General features: G+C 49.6%; 1 protein-coding gene across 1 annotated transcript in view; it reads left to right on the plus strand.

Moving 5' to 3' along the window:
- Positions 1-253: 253 nt before the first annotated feature.
- GALNT14 (polypeptide N-acetylgalactosaminyltransferase 14) overlaps positions 254-20637 on the plus strand; it is a 93529-nt gene continuing 73145 nt past the window's right edge. The window contains exon 1 of the mRNA XM_083856964.1: positions 254-411. Coding sequence (XP_083713090.1) covers positions 283-411 — 129 coding nt within the window. The 5' untranslated portion in view covers positions 254-282. The remainder of the gene's footprint in view (positions 412-20637) is intronic.

Here is a 20637-nt window from a genome sequence, read left to right on the forward strand (position 1 = left end):
TCCCAGGGGACCAGCCCGGCTGCCGGCGCGCCGCACCTTCCCCCGGCGAGCGGCTCCGGCTCCAGCCCCCCTCCTCCCGGCGCCTCCTCCTCCTCCTCCCGTTCCTCCTCCCCTCCCCTCCCCTGCAGAGCATGCACAGCCCGGGACTCGCATCGCCGGCTCCGAGGCGGGCGGGCGAGACCCTCCTCCCCGCCGGCCCCGCTCCCGCTGCCCCCCGAGCCTTGCCGGGCTCCCCCGCACCGCCTCCCGCTGTCCCCGCCGGACTTTTCCCTCCTCCCGAGGATGAGGCGGCCGACGCGGCGGCTGGCGCTGTCTCTGCTGGGGGTGCTCTGGCTCGCCGCCCTCCTCCTCTTCTTCTTCGGGGCGCGGAGGAAGTTGGAGGCGGCGGAGCCCGAGGGACACACGCCCGAGGTGAGGAAGGGGCGGCGGGGCCGCGGATGCTCCGGCGGGACTTGGGCGGGAAGAAGTTCCCGGCGGTTTTCGGGACCCCCAACCCCATCGCGTTCCCCTTCAAGTTTGGTACCGGACCGGGGGGGACACTGGGGCCCTTTCCGTACCCCTCGGTCTTGGTGTCCCCCCTGCCCTCTCTCCGCTGGGTCTCGGACAGCTCCAGCCGCCCCCTCGCCTCGCTTCCCGGGGGCCGTCGGGGTGTCCCGGCCGTCGGGGCTGTACCGGCCCTTCGTCCCGCCGCCAACTCGGAGCATCCCGGGCTCCCTGGGAGCGGGGGGAGCGCTGCGCCCCAGGGAAACGAGACGCCTGGTTCGTTTCACGGGTGGGGGACTCCTTTCCCCGTGGGGCACGCCGTGCTCCCGAGCTCTGCCCGCAAGGAGAAGGGCTCCATCCCGCCCGGCCTGAAAGCGGAGGGGAGCAGACTTGGATGGGTGGGCGAGCCCGGTTCAAGCGGCGGGGCTTTTCGCGGCTGGTTGTGGTGGAAGGGCAGGCACGGGCAGGATGCTGCTGCCCTGGCAGCCCCAGCCAGGCTGGGAGGAGGAGGGTACCCGTGCATTCGCCACTTTCTGTGTCGCGTCCGAGTCCCCGGAGTGACAGCACTCCGGCAGAGATGTGAGCAGCATCTCGCTCCACACACGGAGTGAATCCGAGGAGTTTCACTGCCCAAACGAAAAGCATGGGAGCTGCGAGAGGCTTCGGCTGAACGGGGACTCGTGTCCCCTCCGTGTCCCCTGTCCTCTCCGTGTCCCCTGTCCTCTCCGTGTCCCCTGTCCTCTCCGTGTCCCCTGTCCTCTCCGGGTCCCCTGTCCTCTCCTCCTCACTGACAGCCGGGGCTTAGCCCAGGGTTAACTTTCCAGAGGACATGGATTAGATGCTGCTTAGTTGTACTGTTGTAAATCTTGAATTAATTAAGCCGGGTTAGCGCGCAGCTCCTGAAAATACACCGAGATTAGGGTTACTGTGGCAGAGAAGCCCTCAGCCCCTTTTTTTTTTTTTTTTGTATCAGTGATACCCAGCAGTGTTTGGGCCACAATTATATGACAGCTTTACATGTTTGCCACGTCTTTGCAGAGTCTCATATATGTGTCTGTCACCTCAGCAACTGAATTAACGGCCTGATTGGAAAAATAGAAAGTCAGAACTCATAAAGCTTACTTTGATTTTTTTTCACCCTGAGGAATTATTGGTTTTCCATGTTTTTTTAAATAAAAATGATTGAGGAGGTTTCTTCAGGCTTTCTTAAATCTTTCAATCCTAGAAGAAGGGAATGAATCTGTGTGACTTCAGGCCCCAAAACAAAAGAATTATCTATACATTTATTTATTTATTTAAGCAGGGGAAGGCAATAAAAAAGTCACTGAAAGCAGAGTTAGAAGACAAGAGCTTTCTTAACCAGAACTGTGCTTTGGTGTCGGAACTGTGTTTGTAAAAATTGCAAAAAAAGGCCTTTGCTGTTTGACAGGGGCTACTATAATCTCCTCGAAATGAACCTTGCTTCTTGCTTAGCACCAGCTGCCGCTGAATTCCTGCCATTTTGCAGCCCATTTTGACTTTCTGCTCCTGACATTCTGCTTTCTGCTCCCCACCTCTGGGTGTCGGTTGCTGATGCTGCTTGGCTCCCTCAGCAGGTGAAGGGAACTTCTGCCACACAGGATCTGTCTCCATGTTTCTAAACTACCACTGCCAACTTGCCATAACTCCAGCCATCTGACTGCTTAAATTGCCTCTCCTTCATTTCTTCCGAATTTTCCATCCAAACAGTTGCATCCCCTTGAGATCCATAGAGTGCAGATTGTTTCTTATTTTTTAATGCATTGCATTTTTTGGCTTTGGAAACTGCTTTGGAGCAGTATGACTTATAAGCTGCTTATGAGCGTGGGGATGTGGTGTCACTTCAGTTAGCACTTCTGAAGGGCTCCAGAGCTGACTGGGGTACCAGAGACAGGAATGCTCTGGGCCAGGGAGGAGCCTGGTGCTGTGTCCTGTTGCCCTGGCCAGTCGAACTGGCTGCAACTGATGAAAACTTGAGCAGTTAAGGCTTGTCCTCCCAAATTTCTTGAGAAACAAGAGGAGGTGGTGGACTGCTAACAGCAGCTCAAACATTGTAAGAGAGCTACCGAGCAGAAATGGAGCAAAATCCACATAAACTTTCCTGGCAGCATTTTCCAACCTGTTCCCTCTCCCCTTCTCTCCCAGCTGAGCTGTATTTCTGTGGGTATGGGCACACCGTGTGGGTTTAACCTTTAGACCTTTCCAGGTAGGCTCCAGCTGCTGCCCCAGCAGGGCTCCTGGCACACAAGGATGCTGGCAGGCTGTGGTACCCGAGCTCCCTGGCTGCCTGTGCCACATTGGTGCCCTGGTAAGAGCCACTAGCAGAGCTGCTGCTCATGGAGCTGCTGCCCTTGGCTCCAGGGATGCCCATCAGTCACTGTTATTTTGGTCTGCACCCCACCCCCTGCTTTACCCCGAATCCTGAGCCAGCTCCAGGCCTCAGCTTCCCAAAGGAAGGCTGGTGATGTTTGTATTGCAGCCAGAGGATCCTGTGTTGGGGTGGGCAGGGTCTCCAAGGCAGGACCTTGGTGTGAGGGGTCCGATGCAGTCTTTGAGTCCCTTCTTTGCCCAAAACATGCTGCTGGCTTGGCATCTCAAGGACCTGGTGAAGGCAGTCATTCGGGGCAGGTCCTGCAGCAGTAGCTAAGCTTTCCTGAGCTGCTCATGCCCACAGAGGTGGGTGCAGCAGTCTGTTATAATTTACTTGGCTTCACCTCCCCCTGTAATTTTTTCCCCTGTATTCCTCTGCAGTCCATCTCTATGGATCTCTCACTGCTGCCCAGTGGCAGGCAGGCAGAGAGCCCCCCTTCTTGACAGCCCTTTCTTCCCTCAATCCCTGTCACCTCCTTTCCCTCCTCCTCCTCCTCCCTGCTGCCTGCAGCCGCTGGTGGTACATGCCAGGGCGGCAGGAGCAGGTTGGGGCTGGATTTTAGGGTGTGGGACTCTCTCCTGGCCGTGAGGTGTAGGAACCTTGCAGGGCTGGTAGGGCATGAAAGAAAAAAAGTGGCCGTGTTTAGGACCACGAAGTTGTTCCCGGGACAACTTCATCCGTCCCTCCGGTGCTGTTTTTACCGCTGTTGCTTGGGGTTTGGAGGTTGTTTTTTCTCTCTTTCCCAAGGGGCAGATCAAGCCCTATTTAGTGGCGTAAGTAACGCTCGCCCTTTCGCTGCCCTTTATGCAGCGAGTCCTGTGACTTGGCTGGGAAGAGGAGCCGTAGCAGCGTGTGCCTGCCCCTGCCAGGGAGCTTTGCCCGCCCGGGTGCCTGGTTAGCAGCCCTGGGCTCAGCCTGCAGGGAAGCCCAGCCTGATGGATGGGGCTGTAAGAACACGGGGCTGCCTGGGGTCATGGAGCGGCTGGGACTCGTCGATGCCTCTTTCCTTCCTTCCCTGCCTTTTGGAGGAGGGTTTCGAAACACTTTGCAAGCTTTAATTAGTTCCAGCCTGTCTCCTTGTCCCGGCAGTTTTCCAGCTGGATAAACCGGGACCCGGAGAGGCTAATTGAACTTTGTATCCTTCTGTCTCCGGTGGACTCTGGAGGAATTAGAATCGTTTTATCCTCTTGGAAAATCAGGCTTGCTAGTGACCCCACCTGAAGTCACCCAGGGAAGCATGTGCTCCATGCTACTGCCTGGCATCTTCCCTGCCTCTCTCTGATCCATCCCACTGCTCTGCTTTAAGGGGGGGGTTACATATAAACTAATAACTTAATTACATTAAGGAATAATGAGGGGAGCTGATATGCAGGATTAATTACAAGCAAAATCCCAAATTAATTGTGAGGAGTACTTGTAGCTGGCTCTGCAGCAATGCTTTGCTGGTGTGCTGGCTCCTGTGTTCTGTGCCAGGCTGTGGCTGTGTGGCCCTGGGGGATGCTAATGAAGGGGCAGGAGATGAGCCTTTGGTCATCTCACTTCTACACCTGTATCAGACCACAGTGGCTGTATGGCTGAGCCCTGCAGCAGGGAGGGGTTTTCAGGGGTCTGGGCTCCTATGCTTTGGGCCAGCAGCATGTGCAGGAGGGGCAGGAAGATAGTTTTTGTTTGGTTTGGGATTTTGTTTCCCTTCATTCCTTCCTGCATGCTAGCTTGCTCCCTCTGATGAATGGCTGTAGCACAGCTGACAGCCTCTGGAGGGAACACGGGTCTGTGACAGGCTTGACTGCAGGAGAAAAGCTACAGAGGAAAAGTTTCCTTTATTAAAAAAGTGACCTGTTCTACTTGACTTGTACTAGTGTTTGCAGTGCAATGTCTCCTTTCTGAGTGTGCTCAAATGCAGCTGGGGAATGGCTCCTGGGAGATATGGAGAAGCTCAGCATCCTCACTGCCTGCTCCAGGTGTTCCAGGGTGCTCAGCACCCTGCAGGGTTGGACCTCAGTGCAAAGAGACCCTTGGCAGCTTTATGCTTATGTGCCTTGCACCAGTCTGTGCTTCCTTCTGCATCATTGCCATCTAGAAAGCCTCAGCACCTGGAGCTCAGCTGACAGACTCCAGATATTAAATTCCTGTCAGTTTTATAGCAGCAGAGCCACTTAACAGATTAAAATAACTGTGTATCCTGCAAAAATTCAGATCTTGACAATTAAGGGATTGAAGTGGCAAGGCTGTTGGGAACAAAAAAAAAAAAAAAAAAAAAAAAGAAAAAAAAAAAAAAAAAAAGGCAGAGTGTTTGGTACCCAGGAAGCTTGTATTGACTGTGACTTGGGACTTGGCTGGGGACATGGATAGGTCCAGGATGTGAGAGAAGGGGAAACTTATTTCATGCTTTGTTGGTGAAATCCCACTCTGAAATCTCTAGGAGCAAGACCAGCTTTCTAGGATGTGCAGAGCTTTGCTTGTGAAGGAGATGTGATGGAATCCACTTCCTCTCACTCTTGCTTGTGTGTTTAGTGCTGGATAAAACAGAAAACCATGCCCAAGCTGCCCTAATCTGTGGGGTCAGGCAGGATGGGTCTGGTGGAGCAGGGATGAGGTGAGGAAGTCACCTAGGTGACTAAACCAGCTGTGGACAAATGGAGCAGCCTGCCTGGTGCACCTCATTTAATTAACCTGCCTGCTGTGCATTACAGCGCTCCCTGGGATACCTGTGAAACAATAACCAGTCAATGAAAACCCTCCTAATTTTTCACTGGTAATTGCAATGAATGAATTTTGCCTCCATTACGTTCTGGTGGAGCTCTGTGTCGCAGCTGTGACTGATGGGGGTATAAATATTGATTGAACAAGACCTGTTTGCTTTGCAAAACAGTGAGCATTGGAATGTACAGGTGCCTTTTTTAGCTTGGTGCTTTTAAAAGAAGTATCAGGGAGAGAAGGAGAGGAGGCAAGGATTCTGCTTCTCTCCTGGTAAGAGTATAAATAAATTTCTGTGCAGGTGGTATGTGTTTTGTTGACAAGAACTGTTAAGCACCAGAAGAAGAAAAATACTTTTTATTGTGCTCTGGAAGGATAAAAAGAGTTGGAAGAGTCCTGCTGCTTCACTCTGAAGGGGTGTTAGAGATGGTGATACTCTGAGGGTGGGTTGGGTTCAGGAGTGTCATGGCTTCTTCTGTCAAGGTCACTATGGAGCATGCTGCACATGGAATTCCTCCAGGCTGCAGCATCCCTTTCCAGCTGGTGTGACATGGTGTGGCGTCATCTTCTCCTAGGTAACAGGGAAGGGCTCAAGCCCTTGCTGCTGGGTGTTTAGGGCCACTCAGCTCTGGCTCACAACTTGGAACCGTTGATGAACTTTAGGGGTGGGCTTGACAAAAGAGATCCCTACTTTTTCCCTACTTTTGAGCAGGGAAGTCTCCAAAATCAGCTCTGTGTCTGGATGCCAAGGCTTCAGAGACACAGCACATATGTTGAAGTGTCTCCATGCTTGAGAAAGATGTTGACTGTCAGAGAAGATGTTTTGTCCTGTTTATCCTTTCACCACCTCAGATATGCACGGAGTTGAATTGTTTACTAAAAAACTCACTGTTTTCGCTCTTCCTTTCCTTGATAAGAAAGCATCATCCTGATTTATTTTGATGGGCTCATGGCCCAGGGCCTGTCTTGGCTGGGTTTACTTTTTGCTGTGCTGAGACATCTCTTGTCCCTGGCTCTGCAACGTGACCTGTGCCTCCCCATGGGCAGGGGACTCTGCACATGGGATGGCTGCAGGGTGAGAGCTATAAATGGGAATACTGTGCCTGGGGAAGGCAGATCCAGGGAGCATTTTATGGTTTCTGTGGCTAGAAATTTTCTGTGCCTCCTGAAGCTGAGAGGTTGGTTGTATGTGTAGAGATCAGGGCAGAGTGTGGAGGTCACACTCTGCTAAACTGCTGTGGCTCTGCAGGTGTGAGCTGGGTGAGCTCCAGGATGGGAAGGGCACTGCCAGGAGATGCAGCCTTGCAAATAACACTGTCTTGTGATCCCTCATGAGTGCAGGTGCAGCATTATTGTCCCATGCTGACAAATCCCCGAGAAACTGAATATTGGGGTTTTGTGTGCCCAGTGTTTTTCTTGGGTGCATGGATGTGTGTGCTCTGTGTGCACAGCTCACGGGATGCCACTTTGCTACCTCTGGGTGTGTTCTCTGTGCTGTGATCTCTTTGCCAGTGGGAAAAGCAATCTTGGAAGAAGTTGTGGAAATGCAAAAGCAACGTACTCTGCCTGGGAGAGCCTCATCTGTGAGGGCAGGCCAGCATTTGGTGCAATAAAACCAATTAAGGGGAACGTATCTGCGGAGAAAGCAGAAGTAGGATCTGTTTAAGGAAGACATTTGCGTGAAGGAGTAATTACGTGCAGCCTAATGACAAAGGGTGCAGCGGATTGACTATTAATTGGAGTAGCAGGAGCGGGAGATTGCTGGCGTTAGCTGTGTGTTTCTTGCTGGCTTCCTCCCGTTTAAAGAAGGAAGGGGTGAGGAGCAGATGATGGGGGGGAGTTTGCTCTCAATCCACTTTCCCATGCAATGAAAAAGCCATTTCTCCCCCTTTCTCTCACAGCAAAATGTTCGGATTTTGCCAGCGACACTTAGCGCAGTTGCTTACTAAGCTGCAATTAAATTGATTTCCCACCCTCTTTACCCCTTTTGGTTCCAGGATCTCAGCAGGAATCAGTGTTACAGGAAGAGTAAGCCAAGGAGGAGATCTTCAGCCCCATCTTCTGCTCATCTAAATCAGTATTGCTCCACTCTTCACATATATTTCCAGAGGAGCTGGGAAAGCGAGGCTGCCTAGGTGTAGGTTTTCCCATATAGCTGCTGCTGGAGTGGGAAGGGCAGCTCTAGGTCAGGCTGGATCAGTTTATAGGGTACCTGGAAAGTCTCCTGCTGTGGGATGGGCATTGGGTGTCCTGGGAGTGGCTGGGGCTCTGGGTGCCAGTGGCACAGAGTTGCTGGGAGGAGCAGGGGGTGGTTTTTCGTCCTTGACATGTGCCTTTGGAAAATGATCAGTGGTGACAAGTTCAGCAGAAGTTCGCCCCTTTATTCATGGAGGCAACATTAGTTGTACTGATAGTTTGCCTCAATCCTGCTGTTTGGAAACCCCTTATGAACCTTGGTTGACCCTTCCTGCAGCCCGAGGGAGTGAGAGGTGGGTGGTCCTTTGTGGGTCACTGGGGAGGTGTTGGAAGAAGGGACAATGTACCAGTGTCACTTCTCCATGGGGGACAAGGTGACATGCTGGATGGGGGACTGTCCCCAGACACCAGGTGTGCAGATGGGTGGTGGCACTGGGAGGGTGTGGCAGGGCTTGTGTCCCCCTCCAAACCCTGCCTTGCCACACACAGGCAGAAATTAGGGATGATTTACTGCAAAACAGCTCGAGCTTCAGCTTTGTGATATTATTTGGAGGAGCAAGTGAGCTAATGATTGCATCTCATCTCGGAAAGTACTGCGGGAAGTGCAGTGCCAGGAGAGAATTGATTCAGAAGCAAAACAGGTTCATTTTCAGATCAGGCTGAAAGACAAGGGAAAGAGAGATTCTCCTGTATTTGTTTTCTTTTTTTTTTTTTAACTTTTGTTTTTTTTCCCCTCAATCTCAAGTGAGACCGAGGGTCTTAGCCTTTCCCTCCTTGGTTTTCTTGTGGAAACACCAGCAATAAACCTGATTGGAAAGTGATGCAAGGAGAGCAGGGTTCATGCGGTGCAAAAACAAATGAGCTATGAAATCACCCTCTATTCTCTAAACATTATTCACAGAGCCAGGAAAATTGAGACGGATGATTCTTTTTCTTTTGGAGCCACTGAAGGAGTAAGTCCAAAGGATGTGATTTGGCCCATGCCAGGAGAGAAAAGCTGCTTTGTCCTGGCTTTCCAAATAGCTTTGCCTGCATTTAGACACACACCATTTCCTCCTCAAGGACCACCGTCGGCATCCGCCAGTTACAACCACACCTCATAACCCATTATGGAGACACACGGCTCGCAAATAAGACATGAATATGTTCAGTGGTGCGGGCCTTGACTGCAGCCCCCCCGGGCTGGATGGAGTTTGTGCATGTCTTTTCTTGCTTGTGTGTTGAATTTTTAGTTGCTTGTTGTTAGGTGAGATGGAGAAAAGATGAGAGAGAGGAGTTACAGGTGTGAGCAGGCTCACTTTCAGTGGCTGGCTTAGTTCTTCCTACAAAACGGTGTTTTTTAAAAAATGTATTTTTATTTAAATGAATTTTTTTCACCTGGGTCTAGGTAATCTGCTTTACCCAGTGGGTTGATTCAGGATCATTCAGGATGGAATAATATCCTCTGATATCCTTTGGGATCTGCCTTGGGGGAGGATATTTGGGATGCAGGCCTTTGCACTTTGACCTTACCTAGATGAAATGCGAAACTCAGGGTCTGGTTGGGCAAAGCAGGTGGTTTTTCCAGTGAGGTGGACAGTGGGAAGACACTGGGAGCTGCTGGAGCTCTTGTGTGGGAGCCAAGCTGGGAAGGGGACTTTTGTAGCATGGTCCTGCCTTCAACAGGAGTGGAGCTGGATGGAGAAGGAGCAGGGAGGAGTTGTGGCATTCATAATGCCCATTGCATTTTCCTGGTGCCATAATACAGTGTAATTTGGAGAGAGGCAGACTCAGACATGCATTACCCAGCCATCTGCTGCTGCCACTGGGATCCAAATGGATGAATATACACATAGTGCTCGGAGTTAAACCATGTACAGTGTGTAGGCTGCATATGTGTAGGTTTGCTCTTGGTGGTACAGCAAAACACTCTGTGAAGAAGAACCTCCTGTCCTGCCCTCCCATTCTGCAGGATAATCTTTGGTTTAAGTGTCTTCAGAAAAAAAAGAACTGACCTCTGTGCAGCCCCTGGGGATGTGCCCTCAGCCCAGCAGTGTGCTGGCAGCCATGTCTGCTGGCCATGGCATGAGAGGAGCTGATTTTGGGGTGGAGACCCCTGGCAGAGGTGATGTGTGAAGGGTTTGGTCAGGAGCACTAGAAACGGTGAGAAAGTGAAATATCTGAAATTTGAAATTAGACTTGCAAGTGATGAAGAAGGGAATGGAATGATGAGAGAAGTGTTAGGTTGCTTGGTGACATGGCCTGTGTTACTGCGCCTGAGCGTGGATGTGTCTCCTCAGCAGGGACCTCCTGGATGCACCTGCACACTCAGGAAACACAGTGTTTCCAGAAATCAAACAGAAAATATAAACATAATCTACCTTGCAAGGTGAGAGCGAGCTCCAGCAGGCATCTGAATGCCAGGAAAGGTTGTTCAGATGTTGTTCTTCACCAGAGGCACTGCGGGATTCAGCAAGGTGAGGACACCTTCCCTCCTGAAGGCAATGTCAGCAAAGGAAAGTCAGGTTCAATTTGGCCTTTGCAGGCAGAAGCTCTGCTCACATGAGGGGAACAGCAGGATATCGTGTTGGTGCTTTAGGGCACCAGCCACTGGGAGGTGGAGGGTGGTCAGCCTTTCCCAACAGGCACGAGAGGTGTTCTGGAAAATGGGATTTCCTTGCTCTTGGTGCCTTACTGCATCCTTGGGAGCACAGCTCCTGCTGCCATCATCATGGCCAAATCCTGACTCTGTGAATGAAAGAGAAGTTTCAATCACAGAAGTGAAGCACATCTATGGTGTGTAACCAAACCTTTGCACATCTTCTGTTTACCCAGAGCGTCGTGCTGGGACAGCAGCCGTGGCACTGGGGCAGAGCTGCTGCAGCAGCAGGTGCTGGCCCAGCACGGGGATTTGCCCGTGTGATATTGAAAATTAACTCATTAAATAAAGTAATTTGCACCTTTTAATCTCGGTGATTCCTGTGTGTGGGCACCTGTATTTAGGAGAAGAGCTTATTCTGCTTCAATTAATTTTATATCAATATAAGCTGAATAATTAAAGGTGTGAATGAAAGGCCAGGTAGCTAATTCCCTTCCCTCTGGTGAACAGGCTGCACTGAGAAAACCTGGAAAAGGGAGCTCCTGGCAGTGCAGATGCTACTCCAGCCAAAACAGCCAAACAGTTGTGAGTTTCTATATGTAAATATCAACTGGGATCAACTAATTTTTGATGCTGATCTCCTCATATTGATCTTGGTTTGTGCATTGGCACCAGCTGTGTGTGTAGCTTTGGGCAACCCGGCATTTCTCTGTCTGAATGAGGCTTGGCTCTCAAGATGCTCTCCTCATCCTCAAGCAGAACCAGCAGCCATTACTGCATCTGAGAGATAAAGCAGATAAATTCACACTTTTTTTTCCTTGTTTCTGGAAGCTATGTTTCAAGTCTGTAGAGCAGGAGTGGCTGTGTTTCACAGGTGTTTCATTACAGTAGGATGCTGTAGATAACTGGCTATTTCTTCCTCAGAATCACAGAGAACTTTTCAGAATTGTATTAATCCAATGAAAGAGTAAAAACTTTCAAAGTGTAAAAGCTGGGAACATTTCTTCTTTGAGAACAAAGTAATGCTTGACCTAAAAAGTATGATGTATCTCAAGTCCTGAGGCACAGCTAAACTCATGCCATGCTCAGGATTTCTTCCCCAGTAATCCTTTCCCAGTGCATCAGACAGGTACAGGAGATTAATTTGCTCAAGCTCATAATGTTTGCTCCATGTAAAAGGGACCCAAATTCCACAAGAGGCTGGCTTTCACTGAAGGAGGCTCTCAAGCCACTCAGTTCATCCCAATGTGTGCTTAAGGGCTTTTGCCATGTGGCATTTTGTTTGGAGAGAACGTATGGGGAAGCCAGCGCTCACTTTTCTGTGAGCAGGGCTGATTTCAGTGCCATGAAGAGCATGGGGAGGTTTGATAACCCAGCAGCATGGTTCAGTACCTTCCCTCGTGCTGCCTGGCTGTGTTCTTGCAAGGAGCCACAGTGTGATTACAAGGGCTGTTAAATGTCCTTAATATTCACACTGTTGGAGGGAGCATTACTCCTGCCAGCTCTGCTGTCTGCTGCTGTTTGCAGTAGCATTGCATTGATGATTAAATCACCAATGCCGCAGTGAGTAGTGTGTGAAGCCCCTCCAGCCAGGGGATGCAAAGACAGAGTTAAATCCCTTCTGTTTGTCCACTTCTTTTTTTTTTTTTTTTTTTTTTTTTTTTTTCTGTCTCTTAACAGCTTTTTTTTTGAGCAAACAAAGCCCAGTGGAACAGTTTGGAGCCATGAAACAAGATGGGAAATGAGCCCCTTGCAGAGAGGTTAAGAGAACAGGGCAAGGGCACTGTGAGGGCTCAGGGCAGCCCATGCTTGATGCAGCAGTGCTTTGCATGCTTCTTCTCGTTGTCTTTTCAGGCACAGATGAGAGAAACAGCAAACTGAGTAATACATATTTGTGTACATACAGTGGTACTTGGTGGTGCAACAGAGTGGAGAGTGGCAGGGGGTGTTGTGATTGTGGTGTGGGGAGGCTTTTGGAGCTGAATCTAGGAGCTCTTTGTTGTGAGAGAGCCCTGTTGCATCCTAACCTCTTCTGGGTGCTCAGGGGAGCTGCTCCCACTTGGTGTTGTGTTTGGACAGTGTTTGTTCCCCATCGTGCCTGTGCCACTGCCATAGCTCCCGTGTTTCCTTGTCTGGCATTGGGATGTAGCTATTTCTCCAACAAAGCCTTGTCCCTTGTGTGCAGCCTCAGCTGCCTCAGACAATCTTCAGTATGCCAGGTATTTTAGGGAAGAGAGCCAAAAGCAGATTCTTGGCACCCTATTCCACTTGTTGGTCTGCTCTGCCTCCCTCTATGTCCCTCAGGGTTGCATTTGCACTTCCTTGTGTGCCTTCCAGCCTCAGGTATCACAAGCTGGTGGCTTGTTTTGGAGGTGTCCCCACATTTCTTCTTTGGCCCAAAATATGCAGCGTCCATCCAGCCATAAAGACTTGGGTTTTGCTTATGGGGCCAGAGGCCTAGAAACTTCAGTGGTTGTTTGGGAGAGAAGTACTGAGCCGAGCATCTTCGGCTGCAGGGAAGTGCTGGGGACTTCCCCAGGGCTGGCTCCTGGCAGCACTGCAGCAGCCCCCCTTTTCTGCACAAGTATTGCCAGGGAAAAGGCTGGCACCTCCACAAATGACTTGTTTCCATGCCTGCCCTGCCGGGGTGTGGGTGAGGAGCCCTGACAGGGTGGCCATTAGCAGAACTGTCGGGCAATCGCTCCCCGTCGGTTCGAGTTAGGTAGAGCAGGTGCCGGGGACGCCTGGCTGGGCACCGGCACGAGCTGCGCTCAGGGTTCGCCGAGCCTCCATTGATTTCTAGGCTTGTCACGCTTTTCATTAGGAGAGGGAGAGCAAACGAGGTGCTCAGCAGAAGTGCTACAAGTCGATCCTGATGGTGTAGGTTTCTGCGCTGCCTGTTTAGGGGCAAAAAAAATTTCTTGCCCAAGTCTTCTCTGCTCGTAGAGTCTTCAGCCTCAAGCCTCCTGTGTTCCAGGAGTGTCTGGCAGGATCTGTCCATCTGCCCTGGCACTGTCCTATCCTTGCACACTTGCTGTACAGAGAGGGAGTGCAGAAAGTTGTGCTGCTGGTGCTTTTGCTCGTGGAATGATTTTGTTCCCTGTCTCTCCTTCTTGTCCTTCCAGGTTCCTGCAGCTGGGTCCCTGTTGCATGCTGAGCTTGCTGTGTCTCTTTTTCATGCTGGAGCTGCATTGATCGGTGCAGTAAATCAGCTGGCTGGTGCTGTGGATATAAAGGATGGATGTAATGAACCAAGGGGGAGAAGAGGGAAAAAAAAAAAAAGGAGGGGGGAAATAGAAGGAAAAATTGGGAAGAAAATAGCATACTCAACAATGGATGGGCTATGAAATGAATTATCTACCTTAGCCAAGGCCTCTCAGCACAGCAGCATGGTCCTAGGCTAGCAAAGGCTGGAGATGCTGCAAGGGGACCCGCTGGGGGAGGAAAAGGGGGTTCCTGTGGAAGCAGAGCTGTGCTGGCACCCCACTTTCTCCTCACACTTGCTGACAGCAGCTAATGGATGGTGGGCATAAGGATGGAAGCTGGTATCCGCCGCGTGGGCTGTGCTGCAGGGCTGGATAGAGGGCACCAAATGGAGCTAAATCATAGGCCAATTTATAGTCTTGCTGGCTACAGCTGCAGGGAAGGTTTGAGATACTATTGTTTGAAAGTCTCTGCAGCTCTTAAGGTTGCAACCCCTTCATTTGCTTTCTGCCTTAGCTGGGTTTCCTTTTTTTTTTTTTCAGTTTTAAAATGCTTTCCTGCTGGTGAAAGGCTGAAAGCCCCCAAGGCTTAAACCTTCTTCTGATTTCAGCAGTTTCTAGGTCTGTGAGTTGCCTGTACTCTGTCCCTCAGCCCTGGCCTGTGCTTTGGGGCTGTATAAGGGAGTTTGGAGCTGAGTCAGTGGCATCTCCAGCAGTGGGTTGTTATCCAGCTGATCAGAGCCTGGCAGCTCCCCATGGGCCACAAAACAGATGTTGTGTGGCAGTGATTTAAAGTCTCCATCATTTAGAGACAAATCAGTGATAATGAGTCTCTTTTTATAGAGAGAGACTTTGAGGCACGGGAAGATTTAATGGCAGACACTTTGTATAATTAGCTACTTCGCTAACTTTAGCAAAATCTTAGCCAAATTAACTAAAAATGGGCTAAATTCAGCTAAAATCATTGGAGAACTGTCAGTCTGGACGGGGGAAAGCAGAAATTGAAGGAGAAACTGAATTGTTAGTAACAAGTTGTAACACCACTTGGTAGTTCAGGCACGTACCCCTGCCTTGGTTATGCTGCTAAGTTTTGGGTGTCTTATTGGGACAAGTCCTGGATTGGAAGAAATTAAGGTGGATGGTGGGAAGTTATTTGCAGGAAGATGAGAGTAATTTCTTTGTGGACCTCACTGCTGCCAGGCTTTTGTGGCATGAAGCACTTGATGGCTGGCAGCAGGAGAATTCAATGCCTTCATGGTCACCTTCAGCCACAGCTTTTGTAAGAAGAGAAAGAAGAGATGGGGGAAAAAAGTGTGTCATGACTTGGGATGATATCTTGAGGGAAGAAAAATGGGACAGAGCATCACTCCTAGGGGAGCTGTGTGTAGCTGCCAGTGCAGAGGGCTCTGCACCTTCCTGCCTCGTGTTGGAGGCAAGGTGCTTGGTTGGATGAGTTGGGAATGATCAGTTTTCTGAGGTTGGGTATGGAGAAAAAGCAGGGCTCTTGTAGTCCCGTGCCCTTGGAAGTGAAATATGAGGAAGGAGTGATGAAGAAAAGCCTCTGAAGTGGCTGAAGGGGGAGGTGAAAGAGGATAAGATGAAATCCAATTCTGTGATCCTGGCTGTTGGCCAGGAGGATGTGGTGAACTTCTGTGTGCCTCGGGATCTGTCATGACCAGGAGCACTTAGGAGCTATTTTTCCTCCAGCAGAGCTACATCTTTCTGCAGATGTTAAGTTGACAGAAACAAGATGGATTGTTGCAGAAGTACAAAGGGCTTGGATGTACATTTTTCCCTTTATCCCAATTTATGTTCGAGATAGTTGTAAGCCCCATGGAAAATTATCCCTGCTAGAGGATATGGTGGTGTGCTAGTGGCTTTCTGGCCTTTGGCTTTTCCCAGAGACAGTTCCAGTGGGCTAACCAAGGGTGTCAGTGTTACTGGCCAGCAGCAGTGGAGCCAGTCCATGGGGTCCCCATCTACTCCTCCATTAGCTACTAAGCTTATGGATCAGGAGGGACTGGAGTTGTGGTTTTGCAGTGTGTGCCTGCTTGAGCTGCCTCTTATCAGCCCAGCTTTTTTCAGCCCTTGGAGCTGGCAGAGTCATTTTATCCAAGTCATTTTTTCCAAGTGGTGCAGAATCAAGAGGGCACGTGCCAGGGGAAGCAGCCCTGCCTGCAGCAGGGGAGCTGGGAACCACAAAGTGGGACCTAAGGGGAATCCCAGAGCTTGCACTCCTGGGAGGTGAGAAGGGAATGCAGAGCTGTGCAGAGTAGTGCAGGGGTTTGCTCAGCATTCCTAACTGGCTTCTGGGACAGGAATTACTGTGAGGTTTTCAGGGAAGTGATCTTGGAAGAAATATTTAGAGGCAGAAATCTGAATAATCTCTCAGTTTGCAGACTGTTCTGATAAACTGATATCTTCAGGAGTGACAACCAGGTTGTGTAGTTTTTGTGCTTCCTCTGGAAAAAAACAACCCCTAAATCCCAAAAACCAACACTGTGCCATTTAACGTGGTGGGTAGGGCAAGGAAGAAATGGATCACTGTTTCATTCACTTTCATTAAATATGTTGTCAGGAACCAATGTTTTGTTTAGGAATTCATTTTTCCTCTCTGGAGTCCCTCCACTGACAGCAGTCCCTGTGCTGGCTGGGCAGACTCTGGCAGAGAGTTTGGCAGTGTTCAGCATGTGGCTGAATGTGACACAGTTTCAGTTCAACAGTGCCTGTGCTGGGCAGGGGGGCTGGTGTCCCCTCCTAACCTTGATCTTAGTTTTCCTCCTGCAGCTCCAGTGTGCCCAGCAGGAATATGGGGCAGCCGGGACAGCTCTCACAAGCCAGTGCTGTTCTTTTGGGTTTGTGGGTAATAACGAGCTGCCATGGGAAATAGCAGTTTCTTTTAAAGCAATCTTCTCTACGAAAGTCCCCTTGAATTTAATGAAGACTTAGAAAGTTGTTCCTGCAATTTTTACGCTGGCATATAGATATCCATAAAAGAGCCCTCCTGTAAATGGAACAGAGAGGAAACCATTCATTTTAGCGTCTGTGCATTTATGGATTGATTTTTACAGAATCCTATTAGTTTCACTGCCAGTAAATGGCATGAGGACTCTATTTCAAACCAGACAATGTCAAGATATAGAGGTGGGCATTAAATATCATCCCACCTGTTGCTGTTCAGCCGTGCTATGTGTGTCTGAGCAGAATTTAATGGCAGAGGCCAGCAGTGCCAAGTCGATCTCTTATAGCTCTTTGCTTAGTAAAATCATTAGGAGCCACGATAACATAAGAGGCTGGCCTTACACTGTTTCAAGAACCCATTAAATGCATCTAATCATTTCTGTGCAATGCTTTCTTAAAAGCAAAGGAATACTCTCCTGGAGCTGTTCCTTAGAGCTGCTTTTGAGAAAAGAATGATCTATAAAACTCCTCTTAAATAAACAAGTTCAATGCAATGAAAAAAAAACCCACCCCATAAGCCACAAACTACTACTCTTCCCCAAAATGCAGACAATTTCTAGATCTTTTTTTGTCCCCCTCTGTCAGGTAGAGGACAGGACATCCTCTCCCAACCCAGAGGGCTGCTGACAGCCCAGCCCTACCTGCCCATTTTACACTCTTCCTTCACGTGATGTTTGAGCTGCTGACAGCCAGATGGTTTCATAAACAGCCACCTCTCTTTGGGCCAAGGGTAGTTCACCTTCCAGTATCATTACCCAGCTCTCAGATTATTACAAATGAAATCATGCTATTAGTGTAATTTCCATTTCCCCCCCTCCCTGTTTTGGCTCCCTGCTTTGTGCACCCCACTTGATTTTTGGCAGTGTGATGGTTTGATTTCTGTTGGTGGGTGGTTTTACTCCTCAATTTCAATTCCAGTTACATTTGGTTTGCAGAATGTGGGGACTTTGCAATTAAAACCAAAACTGAGCTGCACACATTGAAGCGAGGCAGGAAAAGCAAAAGGCTGGTACTTTGTGTGGCACAGCAAGTGGGGGACATTGCTTAACCATGGCCATGCCAGTCTCCTGCTTGGGCAAAGCAAATCTCTGATGCTTTACCAGACTGTTTAGAAAAGGCAGAGTGATGTGAGAGTCATATATGTATATATCCATATGTGTATTTTCCTATATATATAAGTTTTCTGTAGCTGAGAGGGAAGGGGTTGTTGCCAAGTTCGATGGTGTAGCCTCAGATGCCCTGTGCTCTTTAGGGAGTTGATGCTGCTGGTTCTCAGCCATCTGATCACAGGTACAAAAATGTCCTTCAGAGTTGTTTCTCCTGCTTTACCTCTGTGGGCTGACCAGGTCACCCCTGCATTGATGCTATTGTTGCAGTGGAGACTTGGAGGATGTCACTTCAGAAAGAGAAAAGGACCTTTTTGAGGGTCAGATAAAAGGAGAAGGATGTTAATAAAGGAACCTGACCCTGAGCTTATCCTCTCCCTGGCTGCTAGCCTACTGCTTACATCCTTTATCCTCTGTATTTTGTGGGCTGTGGAAGTAGAGACCTGTCAGGATGGACACTGGTGCCCCAAATCCCCACTGTTCCCCTGCCCACAGCAGGCACTTCCCAGCACAGCCTTGCCAGGAGTGTTTTCCTGCCTCAGTGTTGGGGAATGGTGTCTAGGGTTGGAAGAGCACATGGCTCTTTCCTCCCTGGGCAGCCTTGGGCTTCTCCGGCAGAGTGAACATGGAGCTCAGCTGCCCTGCCTCGGGGCTGGTGAAACTCATGGTGAGCCAGCTCAGCTCTGAGCTCCCAAAAGTGCTGCAGATGCTTTGAGCTTGCCCGTTTTGACATGTGTAATTTCTGAGTGCAGCGGATGCTGGGAGCCACGTTTGGTGTGGGTTTGTGCCAGGGCACCTTTAAATTGTAGGGCGGGGCTCCTGGCAATGATAGGATTTGGCTGTGACATCTCTAGCCTAAATTTCATCCTGTCTCAAGGCTTCTGAGACTAGCTGGAGCTGGATTTTTAAATTTAATTTAATTTAATTTTTTTTTAGCTTGAATTGGACTGTACCCAAAGAGCTGCCACATACACCTGCAGCTCTGGGATAGCCCAGCACCTGGGCTAACAGCTTACAGCACATTCCCAGTGGGTTTACATCCCATGGAGAATTTCAGGGTCTCTGTGGGCCAAGCAATCACTGTTCCACACTTTGGCTGTCCCATCAGGACATGGAGAAAGGATGGGGAGGCCTGGGTTAGACTGTGCTGTGCCAGGGAGGTGCAGAGCAGCACACCCTGCACTCACCTCACTGCTCTGTGCTTCCCAAAGGGAGGCCTGGGAATGTGGCCAGACCATGGCAAGACTCACTTTGCTACTTACTTCACCAGTGTTATGGTGAAAAGCAGCTCCCTGGGTAAGGCTGTAATGAAAGTTATGCTTAAAGCAGGGCTAAAATCCCATTTCTTTTGCCCTTTAATTATTTAATTTATTTTCTATATTTAATGTGCTTGCTCTTCATGAGTCAACTGGATTTTCATGGTGTTTTTTTTTTTCCTCAAATATTTATCTGTGTTGGCGGAAGGAACATTTTAAAATGAGCTTCTCAGAACTTGCCCTAGATGCCCTAGTGTTTCTTCTGTCTGCTTCTGCTATGGAGTGGTTACTTGCTCCACATTTCCCTAGTTTCCCCTGCTGCTTCCAGTACAGATAAAAATGTTGAATCAAAACACAACGAAGAATTTTTAATTTTATTCCTCATCTTCACCACTTTGCAAATAAAGGACTGGCTGGTGGGCTTAGTCTGGTGCTGGCAGCTGAGCCCTGCTCCAGTAGTGCTGGCTGCCCATTCCTGTTTGGCATTGCTGAAGCTGGGCAGGAGTGAGGGATAAGCCACAGTGAGCCTGCTGGAGCTCAGCTGTGACATGTGAAATAGCAGAGCCCCTGCCAAAAGCCCTGTGGAGGGAAAAACCATCTTGTCCTGGTGTACCAGGATCCTGGTACCTTTTAGCAGCCTGGATTCATGTTTTAGAATAAAAAGGCTTTTGCTGCTTTTTGCACCCTGCCATCTTGAAGAGGTGGAAATGGTGGGGGCGGGGGGGGGGACATAAGGTGATGGCTTCTCTGCAAGAAGTAGCCTTGGGCTGCTTAGGCTGGGATGGAGGAGTGGGCTTGTGCTGCAGATGTGGAAAGTCATTAATGGCAGACAAATGGTGGATAGGAAATAGCTTCCATCTCTTCATGAGAAAATCTGGGATTGTCAAAGAAAGCTGATGGGGGCAGGTTCAGTGTGCTGGGATACAAATACAAGCTGCTTGTGGACTCCCATACAACTGCATCTCCTGGGTGCTGAAAGCCTGGCTGGGTTCAGCAGTGACTGGACAGGATGCATGGGGAAAAGGTCTGGTCAGGTGTTAAATGAGACCTTCCTTTTCCCCTGCTCCTCTGAACACCACCTTCCTCAGCTCAGCAGTTTTAGAGCTGGGTAGTCCAGCTGAGCCCCCTGTCAGTGCAGGAAGCTGGGCAGATGTTTCTAGTGCCTATCTAGGACAGGGAGGAGGCTGCATCCCTGCTGGGATGCTGTGCATCCTGCTCAGGAGCTTAAAGCGGTGCTTCCCGGGGCCAGAGCACAGCACAGACCATTAGTCTTGCTGAGTACAGCTATGATTGTGCTTAGCACTGCCTTCCTATCTCTCCTGGCTGAACCGTAGAGCACTTTGCGATGATTAATTCAGCATGAGACTCTTAAGTGAGCATTATTGCCCCATGTTAAAGCAGACATAAAGGTCGCTGGCAGACCAGGAGCAGAAACTCTCTGCCATATAGATGTTCACCAGCCTGGATGTCTGTAGCCACTAGTACATCCCGCTGGCCTTCTTTTGTCTCAGTGCTTTTTAAAGTTTATTTTGTTGCCCTTGAGATGTTGTTCCTTTTGCTGAAAAAAAAAAAAAAAAAAAAAAAAAAAAAAAAAAAAAAAAGAGGGATGCATTCAGATGCTGAGCTGTACCCAGTAGTTTGGGACTAAAACTCTTTTTGACTGCATAGATGAAAAGTCTTGGCTTGTGTAACCAGTTATTTCTGGTGCATCTCTCCAGGCGTCTGCCTTGATGTGGGCAGCAGCAGCAGCAGCATATGCTGCCGGCTG

This window comes from Zosterops lateralis (genome assembly GCF_965231275.1).
Source record: "Zosterops lateralis genome assembly, chromosome: 3".
Taxonomy (NCBI): domain Eukaryota; kingdom Metazoa; phylum Chordata; class Aves; order Passeriformes; family Zosteropidae; genus Zosterops; species Zosterops lateralis.